The sequence below is a fragment of the Micropterus dolomieu genome, linkage group LG13, assembly GCF_021292245.1.
Source record: "Micropterus dolomieu isolate WLL.071019.BEF.003 ecotype Adirondacks linkage group LG13, ASM2129224v1, whole genome shotgun sequence".
Lineage (NCBI taxonomy): Eukaryota > Metazoa > Chordata > Actinopteri > Centrarchiformes > Centrarchidae > Micropterus > Micropterus dolomieu.
The window spans coordinates 12,317,277-12,338,807 of record NC_060162.1 but is presented as its reverse complement, the minus strand read 5'-3'; the positions used below and the strand labels follow the sequence as shown (position 1 = coordinate 12,338,807).

Below are 21,531 nucleotides of genomic sequence, written 5' to 3'. Positions count from 1 at the left end.
TAATTGGATATAGTCTGCACAAAGGACAGACAGACATAGAGAAGGCTCCCTTGCTGTTTATAGCATATGTCATGCTTGACACTGTTGTTATGTTATTACTGACTTTGATTACTAGTTAACATTATATTTTATATTATGTTAACAATAAATCAGTGCTCGTTAGGGGGCAATTTTGCATGTAACCTTAAATGCACGTAACAATGCGTTTTCAGTTTTCCAACAATTGCAGCTTACACAGCATGTGCAATCTGTAGGAAACTAATAACAATTAAACAATTGTTTGTATTTCTCACTGATGACAAGATGACTGAGTGTATAATAAGAAAGCTTTGCATTAGCACCTGCACAGATGTCTGATGTCATCAAAAACTGATTGTTATATGTTCTGCTGGCTGCCCTGATGTTCACATATACTGTTCTGCCATCTCATTAGTAGTCTGATGATGACACATTTAATCAAATAATGCGAAAATTATTCACAGCATTGATATACTACAAATATGCAATTACATACCTTTTCATTTAAACTAAACTAACTTAACTAAAATTACTTTTTTTGTCTGCTACACCATACCTATACTCTGTTAATCACCTGCGCTGTGTTCTCCTTTGAGAAAAAAATCAGAAACCAAAAAGAGAAATGTATACTTAATAAGTTTTATGTTTCATGATGGCGCCCCCTTGATTTGCATTAATTTGACAGAACAGTTAGGTATCCCTTTACGTCGATGAAGACCTTATTTCGATACAAACCTGCATAAAGCATAAACTTTAGCATTCTATCATAGGCAGCGTAGACGGTGACACTGAGCCAGACAGCAGCTTGTTACTCAACAGAAGAACCACAGACTGAACAACTCATTTTAGCTTTCCTGCTAAGTTCTCGTTCTTATCTAACTTACAAACATGAACACACGTTTTGTCCTGCACCTCAGTTTGTTGAACAAATGACTTAACAAACATTCACAGGGGAAAAGTGTACTGCTAATGTCAGTTTGCTGGCTAGATAGATAATTACCTGCTCAGTTGCAGCATATTAAACGGCAGGTAAACGTACCTGCAAGTGTCACTTGCAAGTGAATATTGAATAAAAGAAGGCTCTCACTTGTCCAAAGATCTTTTTTCTTCCTTTTAATAATAATTTTAAAAAATCACAATAATTAACGTAAAAAATGGATAGATGAATAGGATTTCAGTTGGACTCATATAGTGTAAACTCTGTGCAGTTGATTTAGCTGTACAGTGGATTTCGTTTGGTAACAACAAACTATTGCTAGACTTCACTTGTATTTATAAACTAGATTTCTACATCTACATGACTCAATTGCTAGTCTATAGTTAAACACTGTTTGATTTTTGGTTTTAGATTTTCCACTCTATATATGAATTTACCACATCTTAAATAAGCAACCAAACGTGATTTTACATTTCCTCAGAGGAGGATAATACATTTGGTTTCAATAGGACACAGTTCTGTGATATCAGGCGTAGAGCCAAACAAAAGTTGGCCGTGAACCATTTGGGACATTTTGCTGAAGGGAGGGGACATCTGCCAGCTTGCCCCTTGTCTGCACAATATGCAGCCACTTTTCACTTCAAAATCAAATTGAATTGTGGTTGGTGTATTGTAAAACTACTTTCAATCAGGACCTATAACAATCAGTCTTTCATACTCCTCAAAGGGATATTTTGAGCCTTTATTGGCTAATGGCTATTCCCAAGGGTTTAATCAACAAGGTTTTTCTGACTGCATTTGTTTGCTTGATATTGAAGTCCCCTCTGTTGTACCTTATTATAGACAATGCATGAAAATCTTGCACAGCACAAGAAAAAAAGCATTATTTGTAAGAGGCAATGAAAAGTCATTGGTATTTCCTAATAAAATTTTGTCAATAACCATTTTGATTTTGTGTTTTTTTAATCCAGTATTTTTTAGGTTTTCATATGAAGCTGTGTAAGTTGTTTTAGTATTGTAATACTAGTTTGTGATGAGGCTGTATGACCTAAGATAAGTACACCACTACTCACTGAAAGCATAAATCTTGTTGGATCAGTTTGAAATGTTTGACCTGTAATTTGAGGGGCTTTTAATAATCTAATTAAAATACTTGTAGTAATAATAAGAATAATAAGAATAAGAATAATGCTACTTAAAATATGACAACCTCTCAGAGGTGTGATTTAACTAAGTACATTTAATGAGGTATTTAAGTACACTTATCACATACTTCAACTTCAGTTGAGTGTTTTCCATTTATGTTGCTTTATTATTATTACATTTCAGAAGGAAATAGTACTACTTTTACTAATTTTACTTTTAATTTTTACTCTACTTACATTTATAGGCACTAGTTCAAAAAAAGAAAACATATGCTTATATGATATGATTGGCTCCGCTTTGACAAGCTGCAACATCAAAATGCTAATCAAAAACAGAATAGTATAGTATTGTGTAATAATATGATACTTTCAAAGGAGCAATTCTGCAAAAATAGTACTTTTTACGTTTAATACTTGAAATACATTTTGCTGATAATACATCTGTACTTTCACTTAAGAAACATTTTGAATTCAGGAAAAAAAAATCCAATAATCAGCAGTTTTATTCATAGCATTAGTATTTTAGCATTATGCCATCTGCATATATATACTTATTCATTTCTGGGCATACAGAAATATTGAATAAAAGAAGGCTCTCCTTTCTTTGACCCTTGGGGAATCAAGCAAAATAAAAGCAGAACATTGGCACAGTATCATAAATATGGTATAATCCCTTAATATATTTTGATTTTAAGATTCTTCTTCTTCTTCATTATTTTAAGTGTCAGTACTGAATGTAATAATAATAAATTTAAACATGTTCAACATATTTAAAAAAAATCAGGGAAACCATTTATGTGTGTGTTAAGTCCATGTATTGAAAATGCTACAAATAAAGTGAATGACGTAAATGAAGTAAAAAACTGAGTTAATCATGAATAAACGAATGAAAAGACGAATTCCTTAGAGGCCAAAGTTACAACAGTGCAGTTACAAATGACAGTGGAACAAAGTGAACCTGACTTCCAACCTGCTTACTTGCAGACAGGAAATGTCTCAAACATTTCTGCTGTATTGACACGCGTTTTTCATTCCGATTGTAAGTTTGCACTCCAAAGCAGGTCTCACAGCCATCCTGAATCAATATTGGAGGAGCAAAGCCCTTGTTCTCTGTGTTTATAGATCCATGCCTTCTGCTGGACTTTGCTTCCTCTGCATATTCTGATCACTGTCTGTCTGCTGGCAACGTGACTGGAGAACTACAATTTATGCTGCCTACATTTATAGTCAAGATATACCACAATGCAAGTTCAGCTTTTGATGATTTTTAGTTATGTTATATCTGACAATTATGCACATTTTAAAGAGTATTTAAACATTAAATTATATTTAAAGCATTTTATATTTCCACAAAACTTGTTGCACATAATCTGCTGCTATTTAAAGCTCTTTCAACTCCCATTTAATCTAAAGCTATGTGAAGACATAGTGATCAGTATGTACATCAGTATAGTGCCTATAATTCGGGGGATGTGATATTTATGTAAGGTGTTCCACAATTATGTACATATCTGTGTGTACCTTGAAATCCTCTTACACAACCAGTACCAGCCTTTGCTAAATGATTTTATCTTATTTTGTGCACATCAAAGTAGTTATTGTGATGCATAAGTTGATGCTCAAGTTTTATGCAATGATGATTATTATAATGTAGAGGCCAGGAGACAGTTTTATTTGGAGAGAAGGTGGACTCTTCCTCCAGCCTATTAGAAAACTGTCTGCTGCTTTTAAATGAGAAGAGTTAATGTGATTGGCCATTACTGAAGGCTGTGCCAACTCTGTCCGCTGATAAAATATTCCTGAACAATGTATTTATCCTTTCTTGTGCCTGCAGTCACCAAAATTGCAGAAAAATGTTAGTCATACCAGACATACAAATGTATGTAAATATGCATTAGGTATGCACAATGTAAACTGAAAAAAAGGTATTGAACTAAATGTTGACAATGGCACTTAATGACTTAATACTCTTACTTAATCTTAATTCATCTTAATCCCACCCCTTCCAAGGTACAGTGGTGCTATATTGCATATCTGTAAGTTGCAAAAGTATGTGAAACTTTTCTTGCAGGATATCAGAAAAAGAGTTGTTGATGCTCATCAGACTGGAAAAGGTTACAAAACCATCTCTAAGAGTTTGGACTCTTTCCATAGTCAGACAGTCTGGATACAAATGGAGGAAATTCAAGACCATTGTTATCCTCCCCAGGAGTGGTCAACCAACAAATATCACTCCAAGAGCAAGACATGTAATAGTCCTTGAGGTCACAAAGGAACCCAGGTTATTTCTAAGCAACTAAATCTCGGAACGGAATCTCAAAAGAACGTAGATCATGCAGCAAGACAACAACACTAAACACAAGTCATTCTACCAAAGAATGGTTAAAGAAGAAAAAAGTGAATGTTTTGGAATGGCCAAGTCAAAGTGTTGACCCTAATCCGATCAAAATGTTGTGGAAGCGCCTGAAGCGAGCAGTTCATATGAGGAAACCCACTAAACATCCAAGAGTTGAAGATGTGCTGTACAGAGGAATGGGCTAGATTCCTCCAAGTCAATGTGCAGGACTGATCAACAGTTAACAAAATCCTCAATAAACGTCAATATGTGTAAAACTCGCTGCCTGCATGCTCACTTCCACTCGTAGCAGAGATAACACCACCCCTCTCCTTTACGACCTCCACAGGCTCCCGGTTAATTACAGGATGTGCTTTAAACTTCTACTCATCACCTACAAAGCCTTAAGCAACCTGGACCCTTCCTACTCCGCCGACCTCCTCTCCCGTCACACCTCTAGATGTCACCTCAGGTCAGCAGACACCAACACTAAAACCCAACAGGACAAAGCGTTGAACCTGGCGTGACAAGGCCTTTTCTGTTGCTGCACCCTTGCTCTGGAACGCCCTCCCCAGCCACATCCGACAGGCTAACACCATGCCATCTTTCAAACAGGCCTATAATAAATCACATTTATTATTATTAATATTATTATAGGTACCAGAAACATTTCATTTCAGTTATAAATCACATTTATTATTATTAATATTATTATAGGTACCAGAAACATTTCATTTCAGTTATTGCTGCACAGGGGGTAACACTAGATCCTGAAAAAACTAAATTTCACATACTTTTGCAGCTCACAGATATACAGTATTGGATCATTTTAATCAATGAATAAATGGCCAGGTTTAATATTTTTGTCTCGTTTGTTTAATTGAGTACTCCTGATCTACTTTGTGTGGCTTGTGTGAAAATCTCAGTATGTTCACAAACTTTCGCACCACTACATGGTACCAAACAAATAAAATAAAATAAAAACTTTGCTACAAACAAAACTATAAGTGTGCAGCCATTCCTACTATACACCACTTACCCTATGCGAACACAGCCATGTTTGTTTGGTATAGAAAGCCTGTTAAGCAGCTATTTCATCCTGTTAGAAGAACAAGAGACGTCCGTTACAATTTTCAAACAAGTCATTACTACTACTACTTATCTCAGAGGATGCCAAATCTGATAGGTGAAAGACAAGCTATCTTGCATGCCTGCATTCCTATGAACTACCTCACAAACTCACTGAAACACCAATCTAATTCTAGCCCTTTTCCACACTCAGACAAAGCCTCACCTCTTGACATATGCTACAGGTCCATCAGTCTTGATCAGCAGACATGCAGTCCACTCAGCTTTGCAGTAACTGTGTGTGTGTGTGTGTGTGTGTTTGCGCCGCATGGATACTCTCTCCTCTCAACACCTACTGCCTCCCTTTCTTGAGAAACTGACTCAGCAGCCACTGTCAGGTCTGCTTAATTTTGTCATGGTTGACTTCATGCTACCTGGAGTCTCATCTGCCAGAGTCCCTTAATCCACTTGTCACTCACAACAACAAAAAGCTAGGAAGGTGCACCTTGAATGAAGAAGGGGAGGTGGAGCATTGGTGGGTGTATGGGAGAGTTGGATTGGAGGTTTTTGTGCAGGTGCACAGGCACAGGTGCATGGCAGCAGCTGTGGGGTTTTCAGACTTTTTGAAATGTTCAACACTATTCCAAGACTATACCAAGAAGCAGCATGTGTTTTTGTGAGTGTGTGTGTGTGTATGTGTGTGTGTGTGTGTGTTTTATATAAAAAAACAATTAACTCTATGAAAGATATTTCAGTGTGCACACAATACAATTACTGATAAAGTCACAATGTTATGTACATGTAATTTATAAGCCCTGTTTTGTATGTATGTACAAGCCCGCTTTGTTCACTGTATGTGCAGGTTCGCTCCACTCATACCGCACTTTCTCATATTTTTTAACAAATGTGCAAATCGCTATCACAGTAACTCGTTTCCTGTTCCATCACCAATAAATGTAGTTAGAGCAGTAAAACAATGATTCTGCTCTTTGGCATGTTTTTGTTCATTGCAATTCAAAATGCATTTTATCAGTGAGGCTAAGGGCATCAGGTTTGCAGTTGTTGCATCCCAATAACCCAGGATGAAGACAGGGAAAGGATGTTTTTCGTGATGTAGAGAGGAAAGATAACTGTAAATTGGTTTTCATGCATCTCTATATTCCTTGTGCGTCCAGTATGCCTCCAGGACGCTGATCTGCGCTGCAAAAACTAAAATATCTAAAATAACCAAGCAGCTTGATTTGTAACAGCCTGGTGCTAATTGTAAGCCACAAAGGGAATAAAGTTCTGTAACTGCACTTTGCTCTGATAATGTGCTTTTTTCAAATTAGTGAAACATAAATAATTATTATATCTATTGCCTCCAGACAGCTGAATTCAATCAAATGAAAAATAAAAACTTCAAACAGTCTACATGCAGGATTAATGATACAAACCACTAATCTTTAGCTCAGATGAGACTTACTGGCATCATTGCCATTTTCACATTAAAATTATATTTTTGATACTAATACTAATACTAAAAAGTGTTAAAATACCAGTAAGCTTGTCCTGCACCATCTCAATTATGAAACTCCCAGTCCCCAGATCAGCTTCGTCTTAACAACACGTCAAAATGTTCATTTTTCATTCGTTCATGTAAAACAGTTTTCATCAATGACATGAAGTGATTAGTTTCATCTAAGGATTTGGGGAAAAAATCTAATTGCGATTTTCTGCCAGATATTGCGATTACGATTCGATTTGCAATTTTTTTAATTGAAGTTTTTGCTAAGTTCAATATTCACTGCCAGTCTATTTTGGATGTAAGCCGGGTCAAGCAGCACAGAGCAGATGAACCAGGCAGGAAGTCAGACACAGAACGGCATAGAGAATCTGGTCGATTTTCAAAATAAAACACCTTTTGCAGAATACCAATTGTACATCAACACAGTTAAAACAGATTAAAAAAAGAAACAATTTTACTACGTAGCCTACTTAATCATGGTAGAAGCACAAAAATCAAGGACAACTGAACAAATACGCAAATCTGAACAAGTCAACAAAATCACACAGGTAAAACGGTCTTCTTCTGAAATGCTCCATGTGTATATGTAACGTTAGCCTGCAGAGAGCGGGAGGGAACGGGCTCACAGAGAGCTGCTATCCATAGTTGAAGCACACAAAATGACATATTAACAACATGTTAACAACGTGTAGGTTAAACGCTCCGCTGCCAAAACACTTCAGCATGTGTTGACACCGGACAAAACCGCGGCACGCGCTCGTGATTGGCTCGTGATTGGCGAGCAGGTCTGTCACACAAGGGTGACAATGGAGTGAATTTGTAACTGCATGTAAAACGGGTCAGACGCGCTGTACACAATTAGCTAATCGCATTCTTTCAAATCGCAATTTTGATTTTAAAACAATTAATCGTTCAGCCCTAATCTATACCCTTGATTACATATTTTAAAAGTGATTTTGTGGGATTCATCACATAAGACACTGGTTCACAAATTGTGGTCTATAGAAACCCACAAGGGATATTTCTGGAGCTCCCCAGATAAACTGAGATATTATCTTTTCAGCTCCAGGGCCCTGATTGCAAAATGTGTCAGTCTGAAGTCGGACTTTGGTATTAAAGTTCGGATGGTTTTTCATTGATATTTACAGGAGATGATGCACTGCTGCAGAATGAAAGTCTATACATTTGTGTAACATTCAAATATCTCTGTGGTGAAGGCCTATTTTCACATCTGCAGTCAGCTTTCTGCAAAGAGTTGTGTGATCGCAGACCTGTGGAAAACCAGTAAAGTCTAAATAATTATGATCAGCTGGGCTTCAAATTAACACCAGATAGCTCATTCAGTGTACCTAAAATTTGACTGTGGCAGGTAACACAATTCTACCTGCAGCTTTGCTGATTGAGGTTTTTTTGACTCTATTTCATATAAACATAAAGCTTTTCCAGTACTAGGGTTTAAAAAATTTGTGCTTCCCTCCTACCTATTTGTTTGAATAATGTATTATAACAATTATTGTAATATGCATTTAGTCACTATATGGATCTAAACATACCCTGATATATTAGACATACTGTGTATGTATTTATAAGTGAACATACTTGGGTGGAATAATACTAGCAATACACTGATGCATTTCATAGTCAGTAATAAACGCTTAGCAGCTCTGGGTTATCAGGGTCCCTACAACTATACTGGAAGCATAACAGAGTGAGCAGACCTTGCTGCTGAACTGCAGACTTGTTAATCAAGTTGACATCTTCACACAACAAAACATCCCAGAAGCAGTGCTGCACACTCAGATGCACTGAAACTTCATATTTTTTAGTTTTGTCATATATGTATAGCCTTGCAAACAAGGTGCATATGAGCAAGGTCATAGCAGACAGGGGATGTTATCCTGGGCTCCTGGGCAGCATTATTTATTTGTTATACAGATATACATAGATAGAATCATAATGCTTATCGCTGTGTTTGGTATATTACTGATTCACTAACCTGCCTATGCTTATGTGCTATCCTCCTAGCAAGCATTTGATAAAATTTATGCTAGAGATACAGAAAAATAAGACAAAACTATACAAGTCATTCAAATTCTGACTTTAAATTTATAAGACTGGATATACTAATCAGAAAACAATACTTTAATTTGTGTGTTTACATGCCATTTGATAATGTGATAATAAGGGGAAATCCAGTTTGTATAATTTAGTCATTTGTATGATTTTAGGAAATTTCTCTGAAGGAAGTAGAACTTCAAGCTGTGCTCAATGTGTTCGAGAGAAAGAGTCATTTTGTGTTTGGTTACTGTTTGTGCAAAAGTTTTAAAACTAAACCTTATTCAAAGCAGATACCATCTCTCTCTTCACCTGAGACAGGAATCAACATTTAGGCTAATTACTGGAACATAGTCACAGGAGAGGGGTATTCCAAAACCCTGGCCTATTTGGTTTTACTTGATGTTATTTATATTTTACAATTCCTTTCCCTAGCCCTCTCCTTAGTCTCCCTGGGTAAATGAGCACATGAATGGCAAGCAGTTACAGGCAATAGTCTTGCACAGCTCCAAAATGCTGTTTTCTTATTCTAAGTAATTTGTTCAAATAAATCTATGTGCCCTGTTTCAGTTTGTTAATGTTCATAGTTATCTTATTTTCAGCACCCCCTAGTGGTAAACGTGATGAATATGCATACAGGAAGTACGTGTTTAGAATCACAGAGACTACCATTCAGTCACATGTATGTATATGTATGTTCAGAGGTGGAAAGAGTACAAAAATATTCTACTTAAGTAAAAGTAAGATTACTTTGATGAACTTTTACTTAAGTACAAGTAAAATTACCGGTAAAAAAAATCTACTCAAGTAACAGTGAAAAGTAGCTCATTTAAAATTTACTCAGAGTAAGAGTTACATAGTTACTTTTTTAACCTCCTAAAATAACTTATTTAATTAAATTGCCGTCATTTGCGATTTGATAAGGGAACAAAGCCATATGGCGCTTTCAATTTTAGTTTGTTTGACAGATAATTTGCCAAATCAATGTCGAAAAACAATGACATTTTATGTTATAATGAAAAGTTTAAGAATGTTTTCGCTTCATTAGGAAACAGATTAGACTCTGGCCACACTCGACTGGGAAAACGGGAAACTCCCGTCAAATCCCCATTTACATTCAAACAGGTGGTAATTTTAATGGGATATCATAAGCGTTAGTATAATAAATAACTAGTTACCAGCAGGTTGTTAATGCCAACCAACATTGTCATGCATCAATGTCTTTTTGGCTATTTGGAGCAAAGCATCTTACCAAACTATGAAAACTTATTTTTAACCACCAATGGAAGTAGGCTATTATTTAACTTACCTACATCAGGGGTCCTCAACTACATTTGTTCAAGGACATGAATTTTTCCAAGCAGACACTATGGGGGCTGGACTTTCAAAAATAATTGTCATATTACTGCTTAATATTTTCAACTTTCGCAAAATTAATGTTTTTATTAGCTTATAGCTTATCAGTGTGAGCAGAGTGATAGGCTGGCTGAGAAGGTGGAGGTGTGCAGCCTGTTGCATGCAGCTCTTTATCTAACAGCTCACCTTGTCTGCTGCTGACTGTTGCATTACTCACTGCAATATTTCAAACTGGACGCTGTCAGAAAACTGTTGAAAATGATGGTTGTCTTGTTGTGCAGATGCATTTTTGATGACTGAGAGCAGTCAGCGCTGATCTCATTTACAAACAGCTTGCAATTCCTGTGACTACTTCAAAATAAAGGTCAACTTGTGTTTCGCCAGCTGAATGCTTTAAATGTGAAACTCTAGCAGCAGGAAATGTTCAGTTTGGATTAGCATTAACTTAATACAGCATTTTTCCACAGTTTACACTGCATGATAAAGTTTTTCCTTGCACTTTTTTTTTACTAAGTAACGGATTTGATTGAAAATGTAGCAAAGTAAAAGACTTTTAACAAAACATACTAAAGTTAAAGTAAAATTACAGATTTAAAAAATACTTTAAAAAGTAAAAGTACACACAAAAAAAATACTCAATTACAGTAACGTGAGTAATTGTAATTCGTTACTTTCCACTTCTGTGTATGTTTTACAATCCATCTGCTTCTGCTGGAATACTTCAGCCTGTGGTAGCATTGTCTGCATTGGTTCATTTTCATCACACCCATTCTTCTATGAGTACTTTTATGAAATTTATTAATGTTATGTTATTATTAAAGCTAACTTATTAATATAATGCTACCTTACAACTCTGGCTAATGCAAACTCATTGAGATGCCCTTTATTTGTATTTCTGTTTTTCAGTTTCATTTGTTGGTATTAAACACCAGCTGTCTGTGATGGAAAGGAAAGTAAGGTGTTTATCTGACATGCATACATACACACAGTCTACTAATTACTGTAGGTACACTGCATATGACAATATTGTTTCTCAGGTAAAGTCCATGTTTCATGGCACAACAGTATTGACATGACTCAGTAAATATGTCTTTGCATGTGCATGTGCAATATGCACCAACCTTGATGGCATTGGTGGAAATTTGGATCTCATGCAGCTTCCTCATCGTGCCGTCGCGGTCAATGAAGTAGGACGAGGCCAGCTGATGAAGGGCTTCCACGTTCTGAGTAGCATTGGCAAGCTTCCTGTCCAGCTTGTTTTTGGCCAGGTACATAGTCAGTGCCTCCTCTCCTACAGGTAGCATAAAGAAAAGGAAATATTATTAGAAATATTGGCTTAGATATTTTGGGGGAAAAGTACTTGATGTACTTAAAGCGTTAAAGTAAAATAGGTAGTCAAGTATTTAGGTCTCAAGTTAAGAAATTATTTTAATTTAAGGTGCACTGAATAAATAATAATAATAATAATAATCTTTATTTGTAGAGCACTTTTCAAAGACAAGTTACAAAGTGCTTTAACAAGTGTAAAGACAATAATACCCAAGAGACAATAATACAAAAACAATACAAGATGAAAGCATGAAAACATTGAAAAGACTAAAATACACGTTTAAGATAAATATAAAATTAGTAAAATACAATAAAATAAAAGGGATAAAATAAAGTCAAATAAGATCGGGAAAGGCTGTCCTATAAAATTATGTTTTAAGAAGGGACTTAAAAGAGTTCACTGACTCAGCTGACCTGATTTCTTCGGGCAGGCTGTTCCAGAGCCTCGGGGCCCTGACAGCAAACGCACTGTCCCCTTTAGTTTTCAGTCGAGACTCTGGAACAGATAGCAGACCTCTGCCCGAGGATCTCAAGGTACGTGCTGGTGCGTATGGGACTAAAAGGTCAGAAATATAACAAGGCGAGAGGCCATGAAGAGCTTTAAAAGTAATCAATAGAATTTTAAAGTCAATTCTAAAACATACTGGGAGCCAGTGTAATGAAGCTAAAATAGGAGTAATGTGGTCATATTTCTTTGTTCTGGTTAAAAGCCTGGCAGCTGAATTCTGGACAGTCTGGAGTCGATCAATAGATTTTTGACCATTGATTTTGACTCGGTGTCCTTAAAAGTTAACATAGATCCAATTTGTAAGTTGATAAAAACATGATTGAACAAGCTTTGTGGTGTGCTGCTCGAAATTTAAATTACTATCAAACCAAACACCAAGGTTCTTTGCCACAGGCTTAGTGTGATTTACTAGGGAACCAGCAGATGGCAGTATTTGATTTGCCATCTGCTGGGACCCAATGACCAGGATTTCTGTTTTGTCTGAGTTCAGTTGGAGGAAATTATTTGACATCCATTTTTTAACTTCACAAAGGCAGTTGTTAAGTGAACTCAGCATTCCAGGATCTGTGGATCGGGACGGGCAAGTATATTTGTGTGTCATCAGCATAAATATGAAAAGAAATGCCATGTTTATGGATAATATGTCCAAGGGGAAGCAGATACAAGGAAAACAAAATGGGTCCTAAGACCGACCCCTGAGGCACACCATATTTAACTGGACAGAACGAAGAGACATAGTTGTTTACAGACACGCAAAACTTCCTATTTGACACTTAGGATGAAAACCATTCTAGGGCAGTACCAGAGATCCCCACACAGTGCCTCAGTCTGTCTAACATGATGTTGTGATCAATGGTGTCAAAAGCAGCGCTAAGGTCCAGGAGTACCAGGACTGAGCACATGCCTTCATCAGCAGACATTAAAAGGTCATTGGTGACTTTAAGCAGAGCAGTCTCAGTGCTGTGGTACTTCCTGAAACCAGATTGAATCTTTTCAAATATTTTGTTATTTTCCAGTACAGTGAGCAGTTGTTTGGACACAATTCTTTCTAGAATCTTTGCAATAAAAGGCAGTTTTGAAATTGGTCTAAAATTATGTGTACTGTAGATATCTTCATATGTGAGAATTGTCCAATCCAGGCTTATCTCGGCTGCCAATGGAGCTCTTAACAGGAGAGATAAGTCAGAGGTCTGAATACCAAGGCAAGCAGTTTTAGCTTAAGAAACCAGATGCCCCAGTTTTCCAGGAACAGTCTCCATATTTGCTGCTTTATCCCCAGCTGGCACGATCCCCAGAAATGTCCCCGGATTTATCCCTATTGGGGTGGCATTATTTCCATGAGAGGTCCAGTGATATAGAATTTTTACCTCAATACCACGAAAATGTTATCCTGTGGAGAACAAATATATCACATCCGATATCATTTTGCTTTCAGCTACCCCAGACAAGGAAAAGATGAATTGAATATAAACACACAAATAGAAAATAGCATTACAGATTGCAGAGATTTAATTAGTGCCAAGAAAATTAGAAAAACAGGGATGAGTCCAGGAGCTGCGGCAGCTGGTGTTATAGCCAAGTGGAGCCACTGGAAGAGAATTGTACCTGTTTATCTGTACTGTGGCTCTGTGTGGCATGTTCCTGGATTACCACTGTTCCACTGAATCTTTCATCTGGATGACTAAAATTACTTATGTGCATGGTTAAATCAAATTACTGACCCTTTCTGGTGACACACTGCCTGGAGAGGTGTTAAACAATTTCTTTCTCTTCTAAAGACCTCTCTTTTCAAACCTAACACAGATAGTGTCTGTTTTTTTCACTTATTTTTCATCAATGATGCTTTTGAACCACAGAAAAATACCTTACATAGCCAAGTTGTTGTCTCCTAAATCACCAAAACTCTGCACACAACAGTTGCTGGCATAACTGTCTGCAAGAATTAAGGCAAACACTCCTGATGAGCCATTGTTGTTGTTGGTGGTAGTGATGGTGTCGTTCCTGAGATAGTTCAAACGTAGACTTGGGTTAGCCCTAAATCCTTACTCATCTGCTGGTAAAGAGGTGGAGATGCATTTAAGCTGAACCACTGACCTTTCAGTAAGTGTCTGCGCACCACCAGGGGGAAGAATGTGAACACTCAGGGCCAATATTTACCGAGCACCAGACAATCTCTCTTATTTGCATGCCATATGTTTGTTTGTTGACACACTATAATGGGTTGAGCTGCTCACTGTATCCACATCATGTTTTTCCATCTCTTATTCCTACAAGCAGAAACAGATGCATAACACGCAAACACCAATTCACTTTCCATGAGCTCACATAACCTTGCCTTCGAAGATTACTGTTCAAATGGCCAACCATATGCTGGAACTTGTTCAAGAGCACGTCACATATGTTCAGGTTGCCAGTGATGTGAATGGTTATTTGGCCCCCAGCGATGCACTGGAGTTGGTCACTTAACTTGTGGTGACCGTGACTAGGGGTGGGTGGCAGTCAGGGCCAATGTCTCATGCCTGGTTAGAGTACAAGCACTGAGGGGACGAGGCCCCCATTCTCTGATGCTGCCATGCTCTCGCTCCCTCGGGGGTTAGCAAAGTTACTTACACGCACTTGACTTACACTACTGCACAAGAATAATGGGCTCACATTAAGCCCCTGATCTGCCCTTTTTTTCTCTATTGCAACTTATTGTGGCATAAATGAGGTCCTCTGTACATACATATTTTATGGTTATTGCTGCTGGTCAAGCAAAATCATCACCTCTGTGGCTTTAAAAAAATCTGTGTGCACCTTTCTGTAAGTAATACATCGTGTTAGATTATTACAGACTCCTTACTGGCACACCACCAGAATTAATCAGCTCATGAGGAGCTTATGGGTTTACAGCTGAGAGGTATTTAAAAACAACGTGGTGTTTCACCTCAAAATCATATGTACCCTCCCCCCCTTTTTTTTATGTGTGTGCATGTGGATATCGATGAGGGTTAGAAGTGCAAATAGGGTTTTAAAGTAATGGAATGGTTGGGAGTGCTCCATTTAGTGTTAATGGTACATATGTGGGTCACTTTATGGAGAACATTAAACTATACTGCTTTATCCTGTGCAGAGGAAAGAAGCTTATGGATGCTGTTTTATTGTTCTCTTTCAAAAGACACGAGAAAGATGCATTCAAAGTCTTGGATAATTTGGGGAACAGACCATAACATAATAATAAGCTTTTGTTCTGCATTTACAATGAATGCATGTAGATCCTAGAGTAATAAAAAGATCTGTCCCAAGCTCAACACAATCTGTGTATTTCACAACGGACCACAGGGTGACATATGGACACTTTGTTTTTCTTAAGTTAATTGAGAAAACATCATAAATGAAAGACTAATTACGGTAATAATTTCTCCTTGAAAACGGGTGGATACACTTTCAAAAATAAACTTCATAATAACTGCATACACACAATGCATTCAAATAAGTAGAGGAAGGAATTGAACCCCTTTTCTATTCAACTATAACTGGATTGTCCCAGCTTTACGCAAGAGATATTCTGAAAGTGGGGCTGTTGCTTTGAGATAGCCACGCTCTCAATGCCCAATTATGCCCTGTACCTTTTATGTTGACAGCAGAACAACAGCAACAGTTTCAAGTATGATGTGGCAAAAGGTAGCCTCAACAGCTTTCACTGGGTAGTCTTCTACTACAACCCAGGGCACAGCCAAAGCTCTGCATATGAACTCTAGCCTCAGGTTCAGTGACCACAAGTCATTTCAATCAACAAGTTCTTCCTCTTCAGTGCTGAATGCATAAGACTGTTGCACTGAAAAGGTCTCTGATCCAGTCATGTAGGTTGCATGTTCACCAGAGAGTAGGAGGGCAAATGAGTCCCCAGAGCTAAGATACAGTCCCTCCTACATGTGAAATCTTTATTTGGTAGCTCATACACTTTTATGAATATTTTAATCCCTTCGCTCTCTCTCAACTCAAACGCTCTAGACCTCTCTGAACAAATACCATCAAAATTCACGGTGAAACAGCAGTCCTTTCACTCAAAGTGGAAAACAGATTTCAAACATATGAGGGAGTGGGAATGACAGATGTGCTGAAATATGTCCCTCACAGCTTTAGCAAAATGCAAATCTGTCCTTCACACCTTCCTTCAGTATTTATATACAGCCTTGGTTATGCAGTCCTTACTCCTTCGCCATTCCAAAGCCCTAGACACATATAAATGTTTGGAGTCTATTGTCAATAAACATACTGCACCTACAGTATTGTTCTCAGTTACTGTTGGAAAACCAGATATGTTAAGCATCTATGTCAAACTGTTTTGATTTGTTTTTCAGCTTCAGTTAAATTCTGGAGCATCGACTCACAGTGGCAGTGTCTTTTGTTGGGAAGTCTGAGATGTATTTGTTCTGTTAAAGCTTCACATCTCCCACGTGCAATGTGGGCCCGGGATGCAGTTGGGTCATGCGTTGCACTTCAAATTGCGCATCCTGAGATGCCTACTTTAAAGCATCCACATATGCCAGAAACACAGCTTCAGGTGGTGTGAGGGTCCTTAAAATGTTCAGACAGCAGAAAAGCAGCAAGTAATTCATAATTATTTGGTCAGACATCTTCAACAGACGCTGTCAGTCAGAGGCGTTAAGAAACTGACAATTCTTCATAAATGCTTGTTAGAATGGGGCCTACCCTGACATAACCACAGTACTACATACAGTACATTCACTTACTCCAAGAGTTAGACTTTTGAATTAACATGGTCCAATTTCCAAAGACAACAAAGGATAAAAGTGGTGTTATTATTACTATAATTGTTATGTTATTTATATATATATTAAAAAAGGATCTATGATAATATATGATCATGCTCAGCTCCTTAAACATCCTTTAAACCTATAAAATCGGATTCATCTTTTAAAGTTTAACAACCGTAGCACAATTAGTTAGTCATTGCCTCACTGCACCCTGGGTGCACGTGTAAATAAAAATGAAATACATAAACCTTTGTAGTATCCAGTAAAGAGTGTCTACATAAATCCAGACAAAAACAAAGGGTATTACCACAAACAGTTGTTTGTTCTCTGAGCACTGGGTGTTGGTGCCCAGTGCTTCCAGGCACCACAGGCACCATTGTTTTAACCATGAAAAGAAGCCAAGGGACAAAGACATAAATAAATAAACTGAAAAGAAAAGGTCACACTTTATGGGTACAATCCAGAAGTGATACTGTACTAAACTAAGGGCTTTAGTTTTAAAAATGGGATAAGGGATGGGGTTACATCATCAGTTTGAATGAAACTCATCAACACCTTATGCGCATCCTTGGGACCTAACAAATGTGTTGAGTGCGTTTCCTTCCTCATAATACATTTGCAACACTTTAATATTTTAAATGTGCGCTGTTTAAATCAACATTTGCTACCTTGCAGTCTTGTTCTTCACTGCTTTTGGCAGGCGCATCAATATGCTTCTTTGAGCATTACTACCACCAAATGTCAGTCAGCGAAATATTGTGAAACAGGCACCGAGACTTAGATTGTGATCTTTAACATGTATGTAGATGTGCATGACGCAAACTAATCAGGGACCCACAACATTGCTCCATTTGACTTTTCTTGAAAGAGTCGTATGGGTCATTTTGGAACGGCATTAATATTAAAATGTTATGTCTTTAAGAATGAGGCCTTGTCTGAATTAAATATGCATGCAACACGGTTTATTTGTCACTTCAGTATTAATCAGTTATCAACACCAAACTATTCAAGGGAGATATTGCAGTACAAAATAAAATACCAAATACAATAAAATAAGCTATCAGGTAAGATAAAAATATGTCTTTTACATTGATGCTTCCCAAATATGTCTTCAGAGCGTATCTGCTCATTCAGTAGTATTTCAGGCATAGTGATGTGCCACTTATGTACACAATAATGTATATTTGCTGCCTTGCACAGCCATTAGACTTATTATGAAAAAAAAGGCAAAGACATGCTAGAAGACATAACAATGGTTCCCATGGTTATGCATTGTAGCCATTTCTATTCAGTACAAAGGAGGGGACCTCTAATGGGGCTCTTTAGACTTGACCACTCAACTTTAAGTTGCCTGTGAGAAGGAGAATTCACTTCTTCCCTCTCATGTGTATAATGACTGTTGAGACCACAAAGTGTAGGTGACTAAGGAGAGAATAAGCCTCTTTCTTCTTACTTTATCACTAGTCTGGTGTGCACATTTATTGGTTCATATAACTGGGTTCTTTAATGGGCAATCCCAAGATTGAGATAAAGAGTGCACTGACCCATAGCTTAAAACTAAATGGCATCAAGGTTAAATATAATATGGTGATAACTCAGAGGTAGGAAAGAGGTTAAAAATGAGTGAAAGGCGATACATATAAAGAGAATGAGGAAAAAGGTAAGGTGATGCAATAACATGAGATTCAGAAGGATGCTGTGGTTGAAAGTAATACTGTGATTATTTCTGTGGCAATTTTTTTCAACTATTGTCCAATTTTAGCCACCTGGTGCACCTGACACGGTTGCATTCTTCCTAGCTTAGACACACTTAATTACATTTTGCCATCATATAATGTTTCAGCCAAATATTATATTTCCAATTTCCAAAATTAGTGTCTCATCATGAATCACCACACAGAGAGGGCATATACGATATTGCAACTCTAACCATTCACATCTGATATTCCTCTGCACAGTAAAGCTAAATTATTAAAACTGAGGGTTTGGTTTGTATCAGTGCTGACACACAAAAACGGATTTGTTCTGTAATTATTAGACAAAAGGACTGGACAATAAGGACGGGCTCTGTTCTAACTTTTTATAAAGAATCTTCATATGATTTATAAAGCTGTAGGTTCAATAGATGTCTGCTAAATTGACCATAATCAAGAGGAAAAACGATCAGGAATTTGACTGTGAGAAACGAAAAGTATAATTTTACACAACTGGAGCAACTACTTGGCAATGTTTTATGCATACAGGGTTTGAGTAAAAGAGCAGATTATCTTACTAATTATATCTTTGAAATGCAATTGGCAAAGTGATCACAGTTAGCTGCATCCCTCAGAGCTTGAGATAAGATAAGAGATTTGAGGGAGAAGCCATTTATATTTAGACTTGGACAGCAGGGGTGCTTAACTTTTATTTTGGGAAGCACATCCAAAACACTGAAATCATCCATTAGAGGCATTTATTTTCCTTTCCATAATCCATTTTTGTAGCTGGAAATTTAATGTGACTTTAAAATTATATTTTCTTATAGTTGCAGGCTTTATTATTATTATTATTATCATAATAATAATAACAATAATAATAACAATATTGTTGTTGTTAAGATTAATACCAAAATAAAATAAAGCCCTGAAAGAAAGGCTTCATAAATCTTTCCTAAATAGCATTTCTGTACATGCTAGTTTCTGAAAGTGCTTCTTGTTTCAAATAAGCTACCTGAAAAGTTATCTGTTTGCTGTGCTTGTGCTTCTAGATAAATCTGAGCAATACATATGATCATCTTTCCCCCTCATTTACCTGAGTGATTACGAAGAACATTATCTTTGGGTTAAATTTGGCTTGCAGTTACCATATATAAGACCATGATGGTCTTGGGGTCGTGTGAATAACTCGGATGCTTTACATTCAGGGAGCTAATTCAGAAGATTCATTTTTTTAACAAGTCCCCTGGAATCTGCATCTTGTTATCACATTTGATCCATCTACCCATTATGGAAAAAGCATATTCTTTCTTATTTTTGTCTTATTTTGCATGCAATGGTGCTTGGGGAAGTAAATAAGGCTGTGAGAAAATGTCTTCAAGTTCGGGCTGGAGGACAAAACACATTATGGCAACTAGTGTGTTTTTCGGTTGTAAACCCATCATATTGCCTGTGGGAACATGCCAATTTAGATTTTTTTTGACTGCCAGCCTAAGGGTGGTCCGGAGCTGAAATATCTTCTGGCTATGTGTACAAAGTCAAACTTATTATGCAATGTGTAAGCTTCCAGTATGATACTGTATGTGGATCAGTTGGCTAAGCCACAGTGAAAACTCAGCGTCCTGTGTTTGAATCTGGCTCGTCACATTTGAAGCATTTTCATAATTTTTCCTATCTTCTTCAGCAAAAAGTGAAACTTCCTCTTATTTAACTTCACTCCAGGTTGTCAGGTTTTCACTCATTTCTTTTTATCCCAACAGTGTATTTCCCACACATATAAGGCGTATGCATTGTTTTTGATACAGAGTGATAATTTCTCATACAAGAAAACTATAATTGGAAGAGTTGTATATATGGTAGTTTGACAGATTCCAGCTGGCAGTCACACCCTGCTTGCACAATACTGAAGACTGTGAGGAATCATGTTATTTTTATGATGTTACAATATGTTTTGCCTTTTCAATTATCAAATGTTCCCGCATATGTTTGCTGGGGAAGTTTGGTGACTGTGGATATTAGATACTGCCATAACTTTGATGCAAGTTTTGGGTCACTATTCTGCTGTAAAATCCACTTAAGCCAGATGAGATGAAATACCTGTTCAGAACAAAGCTGTACTTCTCTTTGGTCAGTGTAGAATTGATCAGGTCACCAACCCTGGACTGACAACTGACAAATTCACAAACCTGAATACAGCCTTTACTGACTTACATGCTGTTCGATTCATTTCTCTTACAACCGCCTCATCCTATTAACTATCCAATAAGAATCTGGTTTACAAATGAAAAACTGACTGACTTTGTCATCAAAGAACTGGTTGTTCTTTGTTCATTTGGCTATATGAATGTCTTAGGAAATGGTTCAGTAAGTGTACAGGTCCTTCACTGTGGTCACTTTAAATTGCCCTAACATAGCTTTGGAAGAAAGTCATTTGTTTTCTGAAAAATTCTGTAGTCTGCTTTGTCCTGCCCTCTGACGTAGCTGCAGTTTTGCTGTGGGAGAGTGTTTCAACACCCTGGAGAACAACTTGACCCCAAACTGCTTCACTGAGCTGTCCTGACATTGTTGCAAACAGGCAGATGAATAATCCTGGACACCAGGGTGTTGCAGTTTCACAGTATAATCATACAGGATCTTTGAATAGTGAAATATATTTGTACAAATGAATAGAGAACTATTTATTTATTAACTTGCTGAAAGGGTTCTGTCATGTTTTATATTTTGTTGCGTGTATTATCTTGACATAATGATAAATGTAACTGATTTTAAATTATAGATATTGATTAATGTTAATGCATCAAATTCACATTAAACATTCA

General features: G+C 37.1%; 1 protein-coding gene across 1 annotated transcript in view; it reads right to left on the bottom strand.

The window, feature by feature from the left end:
* The window catches only part of brinp1 (bone morphogenetic protein/retinoic acid inducible neural-specific 1), a 145,528-nt gene that overhangs the window by 49,814 nt on the left and 74,183 nt on the right, over nt 1-21,531 (bottom strand). Inside the window, exon 4 of the mRNA XM_046066796.1 lies at nt 11,543-11,712. Within this exon, the coding sequence (XP_045922752.1) occupies nt 11,543-11,712 (170 nt within the window). The remainder of the gene's footprint in view (nt 1-11,542; nt 11,713-21,531) is intronic.